Raw genomic sequence first — 16,166 nt, 5'->3', positions numbered from 1 at the left:
TGCTACATACAAATCCATTTGCTTTTCTAAGCATTTCTCACATACATTCTTCAAAGCAAACACCTGATCCACACATCCTCTACCACTTCTGAAACCACACTGCTCTTCCCCAATCTGATGCTCTGTACATGCCTTCACCCTCTCAATCAATATCCTCCCATATAATTTCCCAGGAATACTCAACAAACTTATACCTCTGTAATTTGAGCACTCACCTTTGTCCCCTTTGCCTTTGTACAATGGCACTATGCAAGCATTCCGCCAATCCTCAGGCACCTCACCATGAATCATACATACATTAAATAACCTTACCAACCAGTCAACAATACAGTCACTCCCTTTTTTAATAAATTCCACTGCAATATCATCCGAGCCTGCTACCTTGCAGGCTTTCATCTTCCGCAAAGCTTTTACTACCTCCTCTCTGTTTACCAAATCATTTTCCCTAACCCTCTCACTTTGCACACCACCTCGACCAAAACCCCTATATCTGCCACTCTATCATCAAACACATGCAACAAACCTTCAAAATACTCACTCCATCTCCTTCTCACATCACCACTGCTTGTTATCACCTCCCCATTAGCCCCCTTCACTGAAGTTCCCATTTGTTCCCTTGTCTTACGCACTTTATTTACCTCCTTCCTAAACATCTTTTTGTTCTCCCTAAAATTTAATGATACTCTCTCACCCCAACTCTCATTTGGGAGCAGCTGAATGAGTGTGTTAGTGGTTTAGATGCACGAGACCGGGTTATAGTGATGGGTGATTTGAATGCAAAAGTGAGTAATGTGGCAGTTGGGGGAATAATTGATATACATGGGGTGTTCAGTGTTGTAAATGGAAATGGTGAAGAGCTTGTAGATTTATGTGCTGAAAAAGGACTGGTGATTGGGAATACCTGGTTTAAAAAGAACGATATACATAAGTATATGTATGTAAGTAGGAGAGATGGCCAGAGAGCGTTATTGGATTACGTATTAATTGATAGGCACGCGAAAAAGACTTTTGGATGTTAATATGCTGAGAGGTGCAACTGGTGGGATGTCTGATCATTATCTTGTGGAGGCGAAGGTGAAGATTTGTAGAGGTTTTCAGAAAAGAAGAGAGAATGTTGGGGTGAAGAGAGTGGTGAGAGTAAGTGAGCTTCGGAAGGAGACTTGTGTGAGGAAGTACCAGGAGAGACTAAGTACAGAAAGGAAAAAGGTGAGAACAAAGGAGGTAAGGGGAGTGGGGGAGGAATAGGATGTATTTAGGGAAGCAGTGATGGCTTGCGCAAAAGATGCTTGTGGCATGAGAAGCGTGTGAGGTGGGCAGATTAGAAAGGGTAGTGAGTGGTGGGATGAAGAAGTAAGACTAATAGTGAAAGAGAAGAGAGAGGCATTTGGACGATTTTTGCAGGGAAATAATGCAAATGAGTGGGAGTTGTATAAAAGAAAAATTATGAAAATACTATTCTTTATATTCTTCTTGAATAAAGTCACCATACACAATTACAGCCCTATTTGGTTTTCCTTCTTCTATAGTAGAGATGGAATCTTCAGTTTGCTGCTGAAAAACAGGATCTATACCAACTGGTAAATGTACAGTAACAGACACAACACACAGGATCTCCATAGATAATGATGTTTACACTGGACCACAAAAGTCTAATTTGGGTAAGCAGGTCTTTCCTCGGATGATCTTGTTCTTAGAATGACATCATTTCTTCAACAAAAATATACTGCTATTAACTTTTTTAACCAATTCAGGCATTCTGTCACTTCCCATACCATAAAATATATCGCTTACAACAATAAATAACCCAAGCAGATCTGTAATCAGACTATTAACAGACATACCCACGCAGTGCATCGACTTTGTTGCTTGCTGATCTTACATTTCTAAATATTTTTATGGTAAAGCAAACCTACAGCTGTTTCTCCATCCTCTCACCTAAAAGCAACCTATTCTTCCCCTTTTTCACTTCTCCACAAATTTTATCACTCCTTAGGACATATGTAAAAAACACTGTGGCATTTCATATGCTGCATGGAGTTCTTGCCTGGAATACAATATCACAACCTAATGATGGACACACTTTACTTAGCTGGCTGGTGTGTACCAACGACAGACACAAGTAAACCTCACTACCAATTCACAGCCATTACTCCAATGATTAAAATCTTAGTTTCTCCTTAATGTCCAATGCTTAGTGTAGGTGTTTCAACAAACAAAACTCTTTATGACCAACCACATGTGTACTGAGACTCCCCATCTTCTGAATGGGTTATGTTCCAGGACCTTGTTCATAAGTTAAACTGTTCATAAGTTAGAAAATCCAAAGAAATAATGATAATTCACACATAATTAAAGTAAACGCATATACTGCCCATAATAATATAATAAATATTGTATTCTTAAATCAATATAGTTAACAATACACCTTATCAAGCAAAATTTAATGAAAAAATGCAGGTATGAAATTCCACAGTTTGTAAGAATGAGAGATCGTTTGCATGTCATACTAGGATTTAAACAGTATTTGTGGTACTTGTTCATAAGTACAAAAGTTCATAAATCATACATGTGAAGTCGGGAACCCCAGTGCAAGTAAACAAGAGCCTTGCAAAACCACGGGTCATCACAGAACAGCACCACCTTCCTCCTTAGCTTAGTATCACCCTTGGCCCTAATTTCTGACACAAGCTGAGTACAGGTGGTGAAAAACATGAAAAGTTTTAGAAATATTACACTCTCCACTGTAAAAAATTAGTTGAAGAGAAGGTGTAGCCAGCATGTCTGTGGTGATCCTTCCTTGCCACAAGATAAGAGGGAAGGACAAGGAGGTCCAGTTTGTTTGTAATACACTTAACTCCTTATCTGTTACACAGGTACAGCATTACTAGTAAACAGCATAACCATCCATACAAAAATTACACTAGGCACACTAAATGATACATTCAGCACTACTCTAAAAATGATACTGGACAATCAAATTTTTGTTTTTTCAAACTATTCGCCATTTCCCCATTAGCGAGGTAGCATTAAGAATGGAGGACTGAGCCTTTGAGGGAATATCCTCACTTAGCCCCCTTCTCTGTTCCTCTTTTGGAAAATTAAAAAAACGAGAGGGGAGGATTTCCAGCCCCCAGCTCCCTCCCCTTTTAGTCGCCTTCTACGACACACAGGGAGTACATGGGAAGTATTCTTTCTCCTCTATTCAACCTAAATAAAGTCCTCCAATGCCCCAGAATTACATCACTAAAAATTAGGTGCAATTGTCATGCAATCGGATGATTACATAAAAGGCTGAGTGAGGGGTGTTGTGGATGAAGGTGGTGTGATCCTGTTTTGAAAAGCCACCCTTTTTGCTCATATTAAAATCACTGTGAGTCATTCATCTTTACTCACATTCCACCTTTATTGTTCTTCACTATCCTCACCATCTGACAAATATGATGACTAGTGTTCCTCCTCATCACCTGAGCCATCCAAAAATATATGCTTCTTCTACTGGGTCACTGCACACAACTCAAATGGTCAAACATCATGCACATACAATGGTGATTGTAAAGGTACATAGGAGAGCTGAATTTTTTCCCATGCCTGCCTAGTGATGGAAGAGACCTATACAGGCTAGTAATGGTATAAATCAGCTGATTATTAAAACAGAGGCAAGAAAATTCATATCAACAATGACTGCCATTACCAGTGGGATGTCATACAAATATGGCCACCATCCAAGGGTCAAGTGCTATGAAAAAGAGAGTAGCAATGAAAAATACAGAATGAGTGAAGCCACAAATGTGTATTGGTTAAAATAAACATGTTAGAAAATAACATTAAGAAAAATTGACGACAGTGATGACAAGAACACAATTCACACTGATTAAGACATGAAAGCCATTCTCAAGATTACAAGTATATCATAAGCAAAAAAAAAAAAAAAAGTGGCATCTCAGAGGGAACTGAGTCAATGGCACAACAACTAGGCACCAGCACCTGTAGACAGATTAAAGGACACAGTATGAATGACTAATAACTGCTGATGAAAATGTTAAGAAAATAGTTTTTTAAGAGAAAGCAAAATTGTGAATAAGGAACAGCTGATAGATAGAATATTTGATAAAAAAAAAGGTTCAGTCAGCATGAAGCAACACTACAAGGATAACACTTCTCCCATTGTCCATGATCTTTCACTTCTCTCTCTAAAATCCTCAATGCGATAATAGTCTTGCTTTTATAAAAGCTTGTAAATATCTTCTTCACATATACATTATTCTTGTTTGAAGAGATTAATGTATGATTGAAAATGAAATTTGCCATAATTATACGCAGTTAAGACTAATTTAGAAAGGTTTGGTGAGTGACTAAAGATGCATTATGTACTTTTCTGATACGTCTATGATGCATGAATATCATACTTGCATCCTTTATTCCAACTTATTATCTTCTAAAAGCCTTTCATCCCTGTGGTGTTCAAATGATGATAACAAATAACATTCTCACCTTATTATCTCTTATCTATCTTCTTAATTCCCACTTCACTTTGAAAGTTATCCATCTCTGCTCTTACTTTTTTAAGCGATCCTAACATTTTTCTTTTTTTCATACTATTCGCCATTTCCCGCCTTAGCGTGGTAGCATTAAGAACAGAGAACTGAGCCTTTGAGGGAATATCCTCACTTGGCCCCCCTTCTCAGTTCAATCATGAAAGGGTATCTCAAAATTATTCATTCAAAAGAGGAAGTAATACCTGAAAAAGTTATAAAAAGGAAACACCTTGGCAAGATGTGGTATCAGGTAAAGGCTTAGCTTGTAGATAAGAGACTATGCGGTTCAAGCTTGTGTAGAGTAGTAAAAAGGTGTTGATATGGTCAAGTACTCAAATGGCTATTTTATTATTTCAATCTGTGAAGTCCGAAAAGTAGAGAGTGGAATACTAGGTATAAATGACAGAAGACCTAGACAAAGACATAGAATAACCATTTTCATGAAATGAAGAGAAAAAGGAAAGAACAATTAAAGCCACAATGCCACCCAATCACAGTGCACTAATTTGGGAAGTACAAGAATTCTCGGTACAAAATGAGCTCATGAGTTTTAAAACAACAGTAGAAGCATTACCCTCTCCTAAACTTTTATAAATAATCAATAAATATAGTTTATGCTCTTTTAACCATGTGGTGCCAATAGCTTATGTCATCATTACTCTCACTGTTTTTACATTATCTTAGCTACTACATGAATCTTCCAATATTCCTTTGATTGACATATCTATTCTATATAAAACTAATAGCAAGCAGAAGGGGCATAAATAATGAAGTAAACTATTTACAGAAGTACCTGAATATCAAAGTTTAGAAGAAAGGGCTATGAGACACATATATGACCAAATAACCATAAGTATGCACATAGGTGGACAAGACTGGTGAGATGCTGAGAAATGATTAGGCATGGACAATCATGTTGAGCCAGAGAATGTTTCGTAGAATAGGGGCAGTATACTGATAAATACTGAATAAAACCTTTACATTTTCCAAAACTCACATTTAAAAGATGCTGTCTAAAACCTTACAATTTCCAAAACTCATGTCAATTTTGCCCATTCAGTACATGTAAAAATTACCTTGAAGCTACAGTTAGTCTGTGATTTTGTACGAACAGGCAGTCAATCAATCATTACTCTACTACCATAGTATTATACAGGAAAGGTCATTCTTTGATGTCTATGACAATAACATTGTACAAAAGAACTCTGTCTGAACTAGGATAACATTCACATAAGTTGCATTCTTCAGTTTCTCAGTAAGAGTAAGCAGAAAGCAGTTGTCTTGAGGATATGAAAAAAAAAATTCTAGAGCTGTCACTAAATTCATCTAAAAATATCGTGCCAGGCAGTTGGGGATTCAGGCTAACATTGTGGGATGACTGTAAACACTTACCAAATTATGTAGAAAATTCAGTGTATACGTAATGTTGAAACGCCTTCAATGGTGCCACCTCCATAGATGGCAAGAAGCGATTATATATGTCCAGTCGACATGGTATATGTGGTTATGAAGATCTGGGAACAGTGTTAGTGTATACTTAGAAATAAGAGACAAAAGCAATATTTATTTAATGGCCCAAAGAAACAAAGGGAAGTGATTCATTAGATGCAACTAAACTGTAGCTCTGTTTTGATAATTAGAACAATGGTCTGTCGTGTAAATGGTCATAAATGTCCTTAAGATCATGAAAGTAACTTGTTAATAATGAAGCAGTAAACTATTAAATATCTTTATTACTGTATATGTTTAAAGCATGGAGAATCTTTAGACTGATCTGTAGTGACTACATAGCATATTTAAATACAAATGAAAATATGAAATTATTGTAAACTCATGCAATTATATCATAACAATACAGTTTTTATTTCCTCAATATATATACTTACTTGTTCAGCTGAGTTTTTAAAGAGAGAAGAAAAAAGCTATAATACGATTAAAGTTGAGAATCTCATTTATATACAACTCACATGATTTATCCTCTATAATTGTGACTCTGAAGGTATTACATAATATGAGAAGAGGAGACAAACAGAGTCCAGATGGGTGAGACTCCCAGTAATCCATCAAAACTAATATAATTGAAAAAGAAAGCACACTGTATTATACAAGTGAGAATGAAAATATAATGCAATGTGTTCATGGCATTTAGAAGAAACTCTCCTTGGACCATCCTATGGTTAGAGCTGGGAATGGCATATTAGATAATGAGCCATTAGACTGAAAAAGTGATCCAGTTTGAAATGGCTGCATATGAAAGTCAATGAAACAAAACAGAGCATTACATATCTTACAAATATTGTTATTTGTAGTTATTACCTTGACTTCATTTATCACTCTATAACTACCCTAAACACACTTTCCAATTCACAGTCTTTTCAATAATTGAAGCTTAAATATAAAATGCACATTCATACTCCAGACCATATAAGACATAAACACTTACTTCTTCTATCCCTATGTAGTTGTAAAGCATAACAGAAGGAACAGAGTAGGGGGTCAGGTGAGGATATTCCCTCAAAGGCCCATTCCTCTGTTCTTAATGCTACCTCACTAACGCGGGAAATGTCGGATAGTATGAAAAAAAAAATATATATATATATATATATATATATATATATATATATATGGGGAGGTGATAACAAGTAGTGGTGATGTGAGAAGGAGATGGAGTGACTATTTTGAAAGTTTGTTGAATGTGTTTGATGATAGAGTGGCAGATATAGGGTGTTTTGGTCGAGGTGGTGTGCAAAGTGAGAGGGTTAGGGAAAATGATTTGGTAAACAGAGAAGAGGTAGTAAAAGCATTGCGGAAAATGAAAGCCGGCAAGGCAGCAGGTTTGGATGGTATTGCAGTGGAATTTATTAAAAAAGGGGGTGACTGTATTATTGGCTGGTTGGTAAGGTTATTCAATGTATGTATGACTCATGGTGAGGTGCCTGAGGATTGGCGGAATGCGTGCATAGTGCCATTGTACAAAGGCAAAGGGGATAAGAGTGAGTGCTCAAATTACAGAGGTATAAGTTTGTTGAGTATTCCTGGTAAATTATATGGGAGGGTATTGATTGAGAGGGTAAGGCATGTACAGAGCATCAGATTGGGGAAGAGCAGTGTGGTTTCAGAAGTGGTAGAGGATGTGTGGATCAGGTGTTTGAAGAATGTATGTGAGAAATATTTAGAAAAGCACATGGATTTGTATGTAGCATTTGTGGATCTGGAGAAGGCATATGATAGAGTTGATAGAGATGCTCTGTGGAAGGTATTAAGAATATATGGTGTGGGAGGCAAGTTGTTAGAAGCAGTGAAAAGTTTTTATCGAGGATGTAAGGCATGTGTACGTGTAGGAAGAGAGGAAAGTGATTGGTTCTCAGTGAATGTAGGTTTGCAGCAGGGGTGTGTGATGTCTCCATGGTTGTTTAATTTGTTTATGGATGGGGTTGTTAGGGAGGTGAATGGAAGAGTTTTGGAAAGAGGGGCTAGTATGAAGTCTGTTGGGGATGAGAGAGCTTGGGAAGTGAGTCAGTTGTTGTTCGCTGATGATACAGCGCTGGTGGCTGATTCATGTGAGAAACTGCAGAAGCTGGTGACTGTGTTTGGTAAAGTGTGTGAAAGAAGAAAGTTAAGAGTAAATGTGAATAAGAGCAAGGTTATTAGGTACAGTAGGGTTGAGGGTCAAGTCAATTGGGAGGTAAGTTTGAATGGAGAAAAACTGGAGGAAGTAAAGTGTTTTAGATATCTGGCAATGGATCTGGCAGCGGATGGAACCATGAAAGTGGAAGTGGATCATAGGGTGGGGGAGGGGGCGAAAATCCTGGGATCCTGGAAGAATGTGTGGAAGTCGAGAACATCATCTCGGAAAGCAAAAATGGGTATGTTTGAAGGAATAGTGGTTCCAACAATGTTGTATGGTTGCGAGGCGTGAGCTATGGATAGAGTTGTGCGCAGGAGGATGGATGTGCTGGAAATGAGATGTTTGAGGACAATGTGTGGTGTGAGGTGGTTTGATCGAGTAAGTGACGTAAGGGTAAGAGAGATGTGTGGAAATAAAAAGAGCGTGGTTGAGAGAGCAGAAGAGGGTGTTTTGAAATGGTTTGGGCACATGGAGAGAATGAGTGAGGAAAGATTGACCAAGAGGATATATGTGTCGGAGGTGGAGGGAACGAGGAGAAGTGGGAGACCAAATTGGAGGTGGAAAGATGGAGTGAAAAAGATTTTGTGTGATCAGGGCCTGAACATGCGGGAGGGTGAAAGGAGGGCAAGGAATAGAGTGAATTGGATTGATGTGGTATACTGAGGTTGACGTGCTGTCAGTAGATTGAATCAGGGCATGTGAAGCGTCTGGGGTAAACCATGGAAAGCTGTGTAGGTATGTATATTTGCGTGTGTGGACGTATGTATATACATGTGTATGGGGGTGGGTTGGGCCATTTCTTTCATCTGTTTCCTTGCACTACCTCGCAAACTTATATAAAACTTATTTTCCTTCAAATGAACATTCTATACATACCTCATGTGACAAACCAGATCTGTCATGTGTGAAAATGAACTCGCCTCCCTCAAAATCATCATTCAGGTACAACACAGCACTGTAAAAAATCAAATGCTAAAATATAAATTGTCACATGTGTTAATCACCTTTACTTCAATGATAATTTAACATTTATAGTTTTACCATTTTGAAATTACCTATTTATGCAGTTTGAGGAAACAGCTCTACACTCAAGTGGCCCTGTCTCCTAAGTTACTACATCATCAAGCAGCCTCTTAAACCTGAGTAAATTACCAGCATATAATCTCTCCTTCTTTAGCTTATTCCGATCATGCACCACTCTTACATTAAACCTGCACTTCTGGAATATTCTTTCCATTTTTTTTTTACCCAACTTCTCATAATACCCTCTGGTTACTCTGGTACAAGTACTGTTTCTCTGTAAGAACTGGGCTTTGTAAACATCATTCAACTGATTTAGAAACTTGAAGGCTGTTCTCAGGTATCTCCTCTCTCTCCTTGCCTCTATGGTGCACAACTTTAATGCCCTCAGCTTTTCATTATAGCTCTATCCTTTCAAGTCAGGTATCATCTTAAATGCTCTTCTTCTCTGTACCCTCTCAATCAGATCCTTGTGCTTCTTCAGGTGCAGAGATCTGACTTTTGAGGCATAACCTAGTTATGTTACAATACATTGCAAATATCTTACCAAGTAAGTGTTCTTGTTCATATACTTTATTACAATTCTAGTATTTGCCACAAGACAGGATTCCTCTTTGCAAATTCCTGATGCATAGCTCTTGCAACAGAATAGTAAAAATGTCAACCTCCCAAGTCTCTTTCACATACAATTTTCAGTAATTTAATTCCCACTTGGTAATAATAGCACAAAGGTTTTCTTTCACTCTGTCCCAGCTTCACTACCTTGCACATACTTGGACTGAATCTCATTATCCACCTGGGTCTGTTTAGGTTCCCTCTTTTCTCTCATGACATTGGTATCATCTACACATATTTTTAGGTAAGAGTCCATTCCAGTAAGGAAGTTATTTAAATACACCAAAAACAGCAGTAGACCCAAGACTGATCCCTTGCAGCATGACAGTAGTGACCCCAGCCCACTCTGAAGATGCACCTGTTATATGTGTCCTTTCCTCTCTCACACAAAGTTAATCTTCTATCCAGTGAAGTACTTTGCCTCATCTTATGCTAGCCAGTAGCTCTAGCCTCTTTATCAATCTCTAATGGGATATAGTGTCAAAGGCTTTCAGGCAGTTCCCATCTAAGTCTTAAATCTAAGATGGAGCTCACCTTGTCATATTAGTGTAAGTTTAGTAGTGCATGAACTTTCCCTGAAATTGTACTGTCTCCCAGTCAGATAGTTTCTCTTTTGCAAGTAATCATTCATTTGCTTTCTAATTTTCCAGTGTCTGATGAACAATGTTGTTAGTGAGATTTCCTGATCACCTTTCTTAAACAGATCCCAAAATTCTAAATACATATCCATATCCTTCCATTTCTCTAAGCACTGCTCATGAAAAATTTTCAGACCAAACATCCTCTACCATCCCTAAAGCTAAATTATTCCTCCCCATTCTGATGCTTTGCGCATCAATCACCACTTTTCCAAGCAAGTTGTTCTTACCTGTAATCCCTGTGTGTATAGGCAGGAGGGATTCTCAGACATTGTCCAGAATCTTGTAGAATACAGTTGTCAACATGGACTTCATGGCTAAGATCAGATAAAGATCTGTTTGTTGCCATTTCTGCTGAGAAAAGACAAATTATGAATAATACGTATGACACAAATTTATGGTATGTGCTATATCTAACGTTGTAATTATCATAAACAGTCAAACCTGTCATCTCAGGGTATATGGCAACCATCTACACACAAAATACAAACTCATATATTTTTAACTAACTTACCTGGCTTGGCAGTGCGGCATACTAAGTGGGTGAAGGTAAAGTATAATGGCTTTTTAAGGTTGAAGTATCGCTCCAAGTAGTCTTGGCAGTGGTCTGTCACACCCAGAATCAAATCCAACACCTCATCAGCAAATATTTTAGCATGGACCATCTGTCACAGAATGAAACTGCTGTCAATAAAAATTTCCACTGTACCAAAATATGTACAAAAAAAAAATTCAAAGAAATGTACTTCTAACCTGGGGCAGAGCAGCAATGCAACAGGCTGTCAACCTCTAGTTAGGCTGCATTTGGAAAGAACACTAAATGGAATAATACTGAAAAAAAGAGGTATGATGCCTCATTAACATTAAATACCATTGAAAAATTTTTACTAACTGAAACTCTCCAAACCTGTGATTCCCAACCTGAGATCCCTGGATCCTCAGAGGGTACATGAAGCCTCATCAGGGGGTACATGAGATATATTTCCAGGAGTAAAAAGTCTTGTTTCAGCAGAATACTGCTTTGGCATGCTAGGTTTGCTCACAGCTGCATTATTTTGGCAAGATTCACAAATATAGGAAAAAATTTACAAGTCCAATCTAATAAAAAAGTAACAGTCAATATTGAGAAGGGGTACATAATGCCTTACACTGAGGGTAAGGGGGTATACCAACCTTAAAATGTTAGGAAACCCTGCTCTAAACAAACCACTACAGCAATGACTACATCATCTAAAAGTTAGCGTCAGCCCATCTCATGCCCCTCATCAAGCATGGTGACCTGTTAAAATGTATAAATCTTCACGTAATTACTCAGAATTGGATAAGCAGTATGTCTGAAGTTGCTTGCTCTTATCAAAATCGACAACTCAATAAAGTAAATTCTTTATGCTTGACAGTAAGCTAGAAATTCCAAATGCATCAACAAACATATATACAGCATCAAAATATGGTGTATGAATGACTTCCCTAAAAGTAGGCACTCCTCCCTGAATATGTTTAGAGATGATGCAAAAGTCATGAGGGAAGTGAAAAGCAACGAGGATCGGATCACCTTCCAAAGAGACCTAAACAGACTGCAAAGTTCACCTGATACATGGCTGTTAAAGTTTAACCCAAGAAAATGTAATGTATCGAGGATGGAACAAAATGATAGTCTAGATATAATTATCATTTGGCAAGAAATAAGGTTCAAAATTCAATTGATGAGAGGGAGGTGGGAGTCAGCAATGTTCATAACTTATCTCCAGAGTCCCTCATTAGAAGAACAGTAAAAGAGACAAACTGTCTTCTGGCAAAAATTAGAATATCTTTTAAGTATAGAGATAAGGGAACATTTACTATGCTGTTCATATCATTCTTAAAGCCAAAACTAGAATGTGCTTCTCAAGTTTGGTCACATCACCTAAGAAGCACAAAGAGGTACTAGAAAAGGTCCAGAGGAGGGCAATAAAGATGATGCCAGAATAAGGAAAGCTGAGTCACTGGGAAAGACTTAAACTTGTCAACCATGGAAGAAAGAAGAGTGAGGGGTGACCTGGTCAGTCTTTAAAATCAATTGATGATGCAGAAAGTGGCAATTCTTACAGAGGGGTAAGGATACCAAAGATCATACTGTGAAATTAAGGAAGAAACTTGATGTGAAGAAGTACTTTTATAGTGTAAGAAATCTGGATGAGTGGAAGAGAATGAATAAGGACATGGTTAATCCAGTCAGCATACATAAACTAAAGAAGTTGTATGACAGAAGAGAATATTCAAGAGATGGGGCCCCAAAAGTGTAAAATTCCTTTCCCATACAGCAAAAATACGTAATTACATACTGAAATGGATAAACATACATTGGAAGATTTGACAAACTGTTCAGTTCACCTTATCCCACTCTACCACAACCTACCTGAATCCCTCATCATCAGCATTCTCAGTATGAATTGATAAATGTCATTGATTTCCCAGTGAAATGGCAACAGTTGCTGAATCAAAGTCTAGTATAAATCACAATAAAGCTTGGTATATTAGTGGTAAGCTAAGATGTTTTAGGTATAGTCCACACATGAGAAATAAATTGGTTTGGAGCATAAGCTCCCCTTTTTAATATGTTTCAATCACTCATACTATGACATTCCACAAGAACAATCCTTCAGTTCTGCAAGGACCCTATGTATTTACAATGCATATCAGAACTAAATTGGAATAAGTATCACAGGTTTGGTCACATGACAGCTAGAGAATGGATGTGAGCAAATGAAGCCATTTCTTTGTTCCTAACACTACCTCACTGATGCAGGAAATGGCAAACATATACGAAAAAGAGAATTCATAAGGCTATTAATATATAAAACAACATGACCCTATACATCTGTATTGTAAATAAACAAATCTTGTTTACTGGGAGGCAAAGCAAATCATTTTAGGATCACCAAATGACCCTAAGCTAAGTGAACTTGTAATCTGGAACAAAGCTACTCTCTGAAAACATCTACAATTAAGTAACTTTAACATATTCTTCTTTGGAATCTGCTACAATGACATTCACAAAAATACTGGGAGCTCACAATTCATGATGTGATTATGTTCCTGAAAAACCTGTTGAAAGTCAGGGTATCATAAACTGAGCAGTTAAAATCCATTATATAAGGGGTTGGGGTTATGTTCCTGAGTAAAATCTTTCTACATCTAACTCTATAAGATGGAATATACATGAAACAACTAGAAAAATTCACCATGTTCTCTTATCATTCTTAGTAAAAACTTCTAGGAAAATTTGGTGATGAGAGCTTCAGGTGCTGGTGGCGTGAGATGGGACAGAGCAAGGATTACAGGAAGAGAGAGGGATGAAACTAGCCTTGTCTATGTCATCCCATGAATTATCTAATTTTGAAGCTGTTTCCTAATCACAGATAATGTAGGTTTTACTTATTTATTTATTCATCTATTCTTCTTATTCAAACACCAGCACAGGCTTCAGTTTAAAAAATTCCCTCAGCATTCCCTCCCAGTAGCAGCAGTATTAAGCAATCTCTAGCAGCCTTGAACCCTGGAGCATTCTTTTCTTCCTTGCTAACGAATGTCCTAGCTAGCATTTTTTTTTTTCTAAAATAAGTCAGTCCATCCTCGTCAAACACCTGTTCAAGTATGCAGCCTCCTTCAATAATTTTCTCTATGTATGTGGGAAATCAAATGTAAAAGTAGAGATAACCATGGCAATAGCAAGTGTTCAATCACTTGTACTTTTGTTCGCAAGCTGATCACCTCAGGGTGGGTTACAAGCTGAAATGTTTTTTGGCCAAGGGTAGGAAACAGTTCATAAAGTATTTCTGCCATGAAATCAATATAAAATGCATGATGATTAAAAAAAATATCAGAAAATATCAAAAAAATTTCATAAAGAAACAGAATATTTTATGTGCTAAAAATGGGACAAAGGATTTCTTTCAAATGCATCACAACTAAAAGCCCTTACATCTTGATAATTGAGCTTGCACCCAAGTTCTCAAGTGCAAAATACAAACATTCCTCCTCAAGCCATTGCAAATTGGGAGCTCCCGGTATTCCAGCACAATCAATTTTGCAATGTTCTGTTGGTTGAGTAGCTGAAATTAATCTAATAAAATCTGGGACTCTATGCATAGCCCAAGGGATCACTCTGAACAGTTAAGCCTCCTTTCCTGTCTAGATAGTCAAAACTTTCCCATTCTAAGATTGGAGGCTAATGCAAGTGTCCTCAAAACCCTCAGTAATAGTCCATATAGGTCTCTGCAGAATACTGTGAACACTTCCACTGTATAAATCAAAAATCTTCAAAATATCTTCAACCACCCTCACATAAAGGGAAATCCAAAACATATAAAAGACAAAAACAGTGGTTGGGCTTACCCTTCAAATCAGTTTAATGTTGCAGCCACACTGTGGCAAGTGATAGCAGTATTATCTCCAAGTTCTCTAATTCTTAAGAAATAATGAACAACAGTTAAAAAGATCAGAGAAGATTCTCTTAATCAGAATGGACTGAACAAGAGTATGTTCTCAGTGTGAAGGAAAAGTGACCATTAAGTTAGAACAATAGCATATAACAATATATTAGAACAGAATAAGATAAATAATAATTCTCTATACAATGATGTACTTAAAAGCATTAAAACTTACCAATCCAGCTCTTCCCAGTGTAACCCCGTGAAAATTCTCGGACTGTGTGTGAGGAGATACCCTGTGTTTATAGCCATCTCCCTCTACTGCTGCCACCTAATGCCAACAAAAACAATAGAGAGATTATCATTCTCTGTCAGCAATATGCTTAGTGTTTCTTGTATCCAAAAGCAGGGTAATAAATAAAAATATTGCCTAAACATTTAAGCTACTTTGTCTATTTTCGTAGAGAAACAGAACCATGAGTATTAACTGAAACTCTTAAGTATGCTATTATCTCTTCTGTCTGTCTATACATTATCACATACTGAATCACATTTACAAGAGCTGGATCATAAGCATGCCACCTCTTAATTCACTCACACACCCTCAACTTATCTCTAGTATGCTGGTGTACATAGCTTCCACACTAATATCAATTTCTCTATTAAGATATAAACTTCATTCATACCTTCACTTCTAGTATCATTTCTCACTTCCACTGTTACCATTTGCAAGTGCTATCTGTCAATACTGTACCTACTTCCTTAAGCAACAAATCCATTGTGCTTACATAAATACATTCCTCTAGCATCATTTGAAATATCTCGAGTCCTGAATATTTTCTTATTGCATATTTCTAACACTTTGGTATTCTACCTTTCCTTGTACCTTCAACTATACCACTGTACATTTTATCATTAACCTCTGTCACAAATTTTAGATGGCTATAATGCTGTAAAAGCATTATCCATGTGTCTTCCTAAGAATTTCTTCATTTTTTGCCATTCTAATTCCAACAATGGTATACTATGCAAGTAATCAAACTATACTGCTTTTATTCTCTACCTACCTGGACACAGAAAAACCAAGGTTTCAAATCCATACAGATGAGCTAAGAAACTCCCAAATGCAAGCTTCTTTTACACTCCACACCTTAATTCTTTCCATCTACTCAGTCTTGCATGACTCACCTCATTTTCATCTTTTCCATTCCCATTTTTAGTGGCCATCACTCCCAAAATATTAAACTCATTCACAATTTTTTTTTTTCTCCTTTCAGACTAATATTACACTGTGACTTCTCAACCCTTTTGATAACAAGAT

The 16,166-nt window shown here is 37.2% G+C and overlaps 1 protein-coding gene across 6 annotated transcripts in view; it reads right to left on the bottom strand.

The window, feature by feature from the left end:
- Window positions 1–16,166, bottom strand: part of LOC139764187 (prolyl 3-hydroxylase 1-like) — a 54,097-nt gene that overhangs the window by 7,812 nt on the left and 30,119 nt on the right. For 2 of the 6 annotated variants that reach the window (XM_071690744.1, XM_071690746.1), the window contains exons 9-12: window positions 15,081–15,176; window positions 10,951–11,101; window positions 10,667–10,787; window positions 9,040–9,118 (exon numbers count right to left, since the gene is read on the bottom strand). In XM_071690744.1, coding sequence (XP_071546845.1) covers window positions 9,040–9,118; window positions 10,667–10,787; window positions 10,951–11,101; window positions 15,081–15,176 — 447 coding nt within the window. Of the gene's footprint in view, window positions 1–5,927; window positions 6,050–9,039; window positions 9,119–10,666; window positions 10,791–10,950; window positions 11,102–15,080; window positions 15,177–16,166 lie in introns of all 6 variants that reach the window. The other 4 variants (XM_071690743.1, XM_071690745.1, XR_011716326.1 and 1 more) reach the window with 3 other exon arrangements.

This window comes from Panulirus ornatus, chromosome 48 (genome assembly GCF_036320965.1).
Source record: "Panulirus ornatus isolate Po-2019 chromosome 48, ASM3632096v1, whole genome shotgun sequence".
Taxonomy (NCBI): domain Eukaryota; kingdom Metazoa; phylum Arthropoda; class Malacostraca; order Decapoda; family Palinuridae; genus Panulirus; species Panulirus ornatus.
Note: the sequence above shows the minus strand (reverse complement) of the source record. Positions and strands in the feature narration are given on the sequence as shown.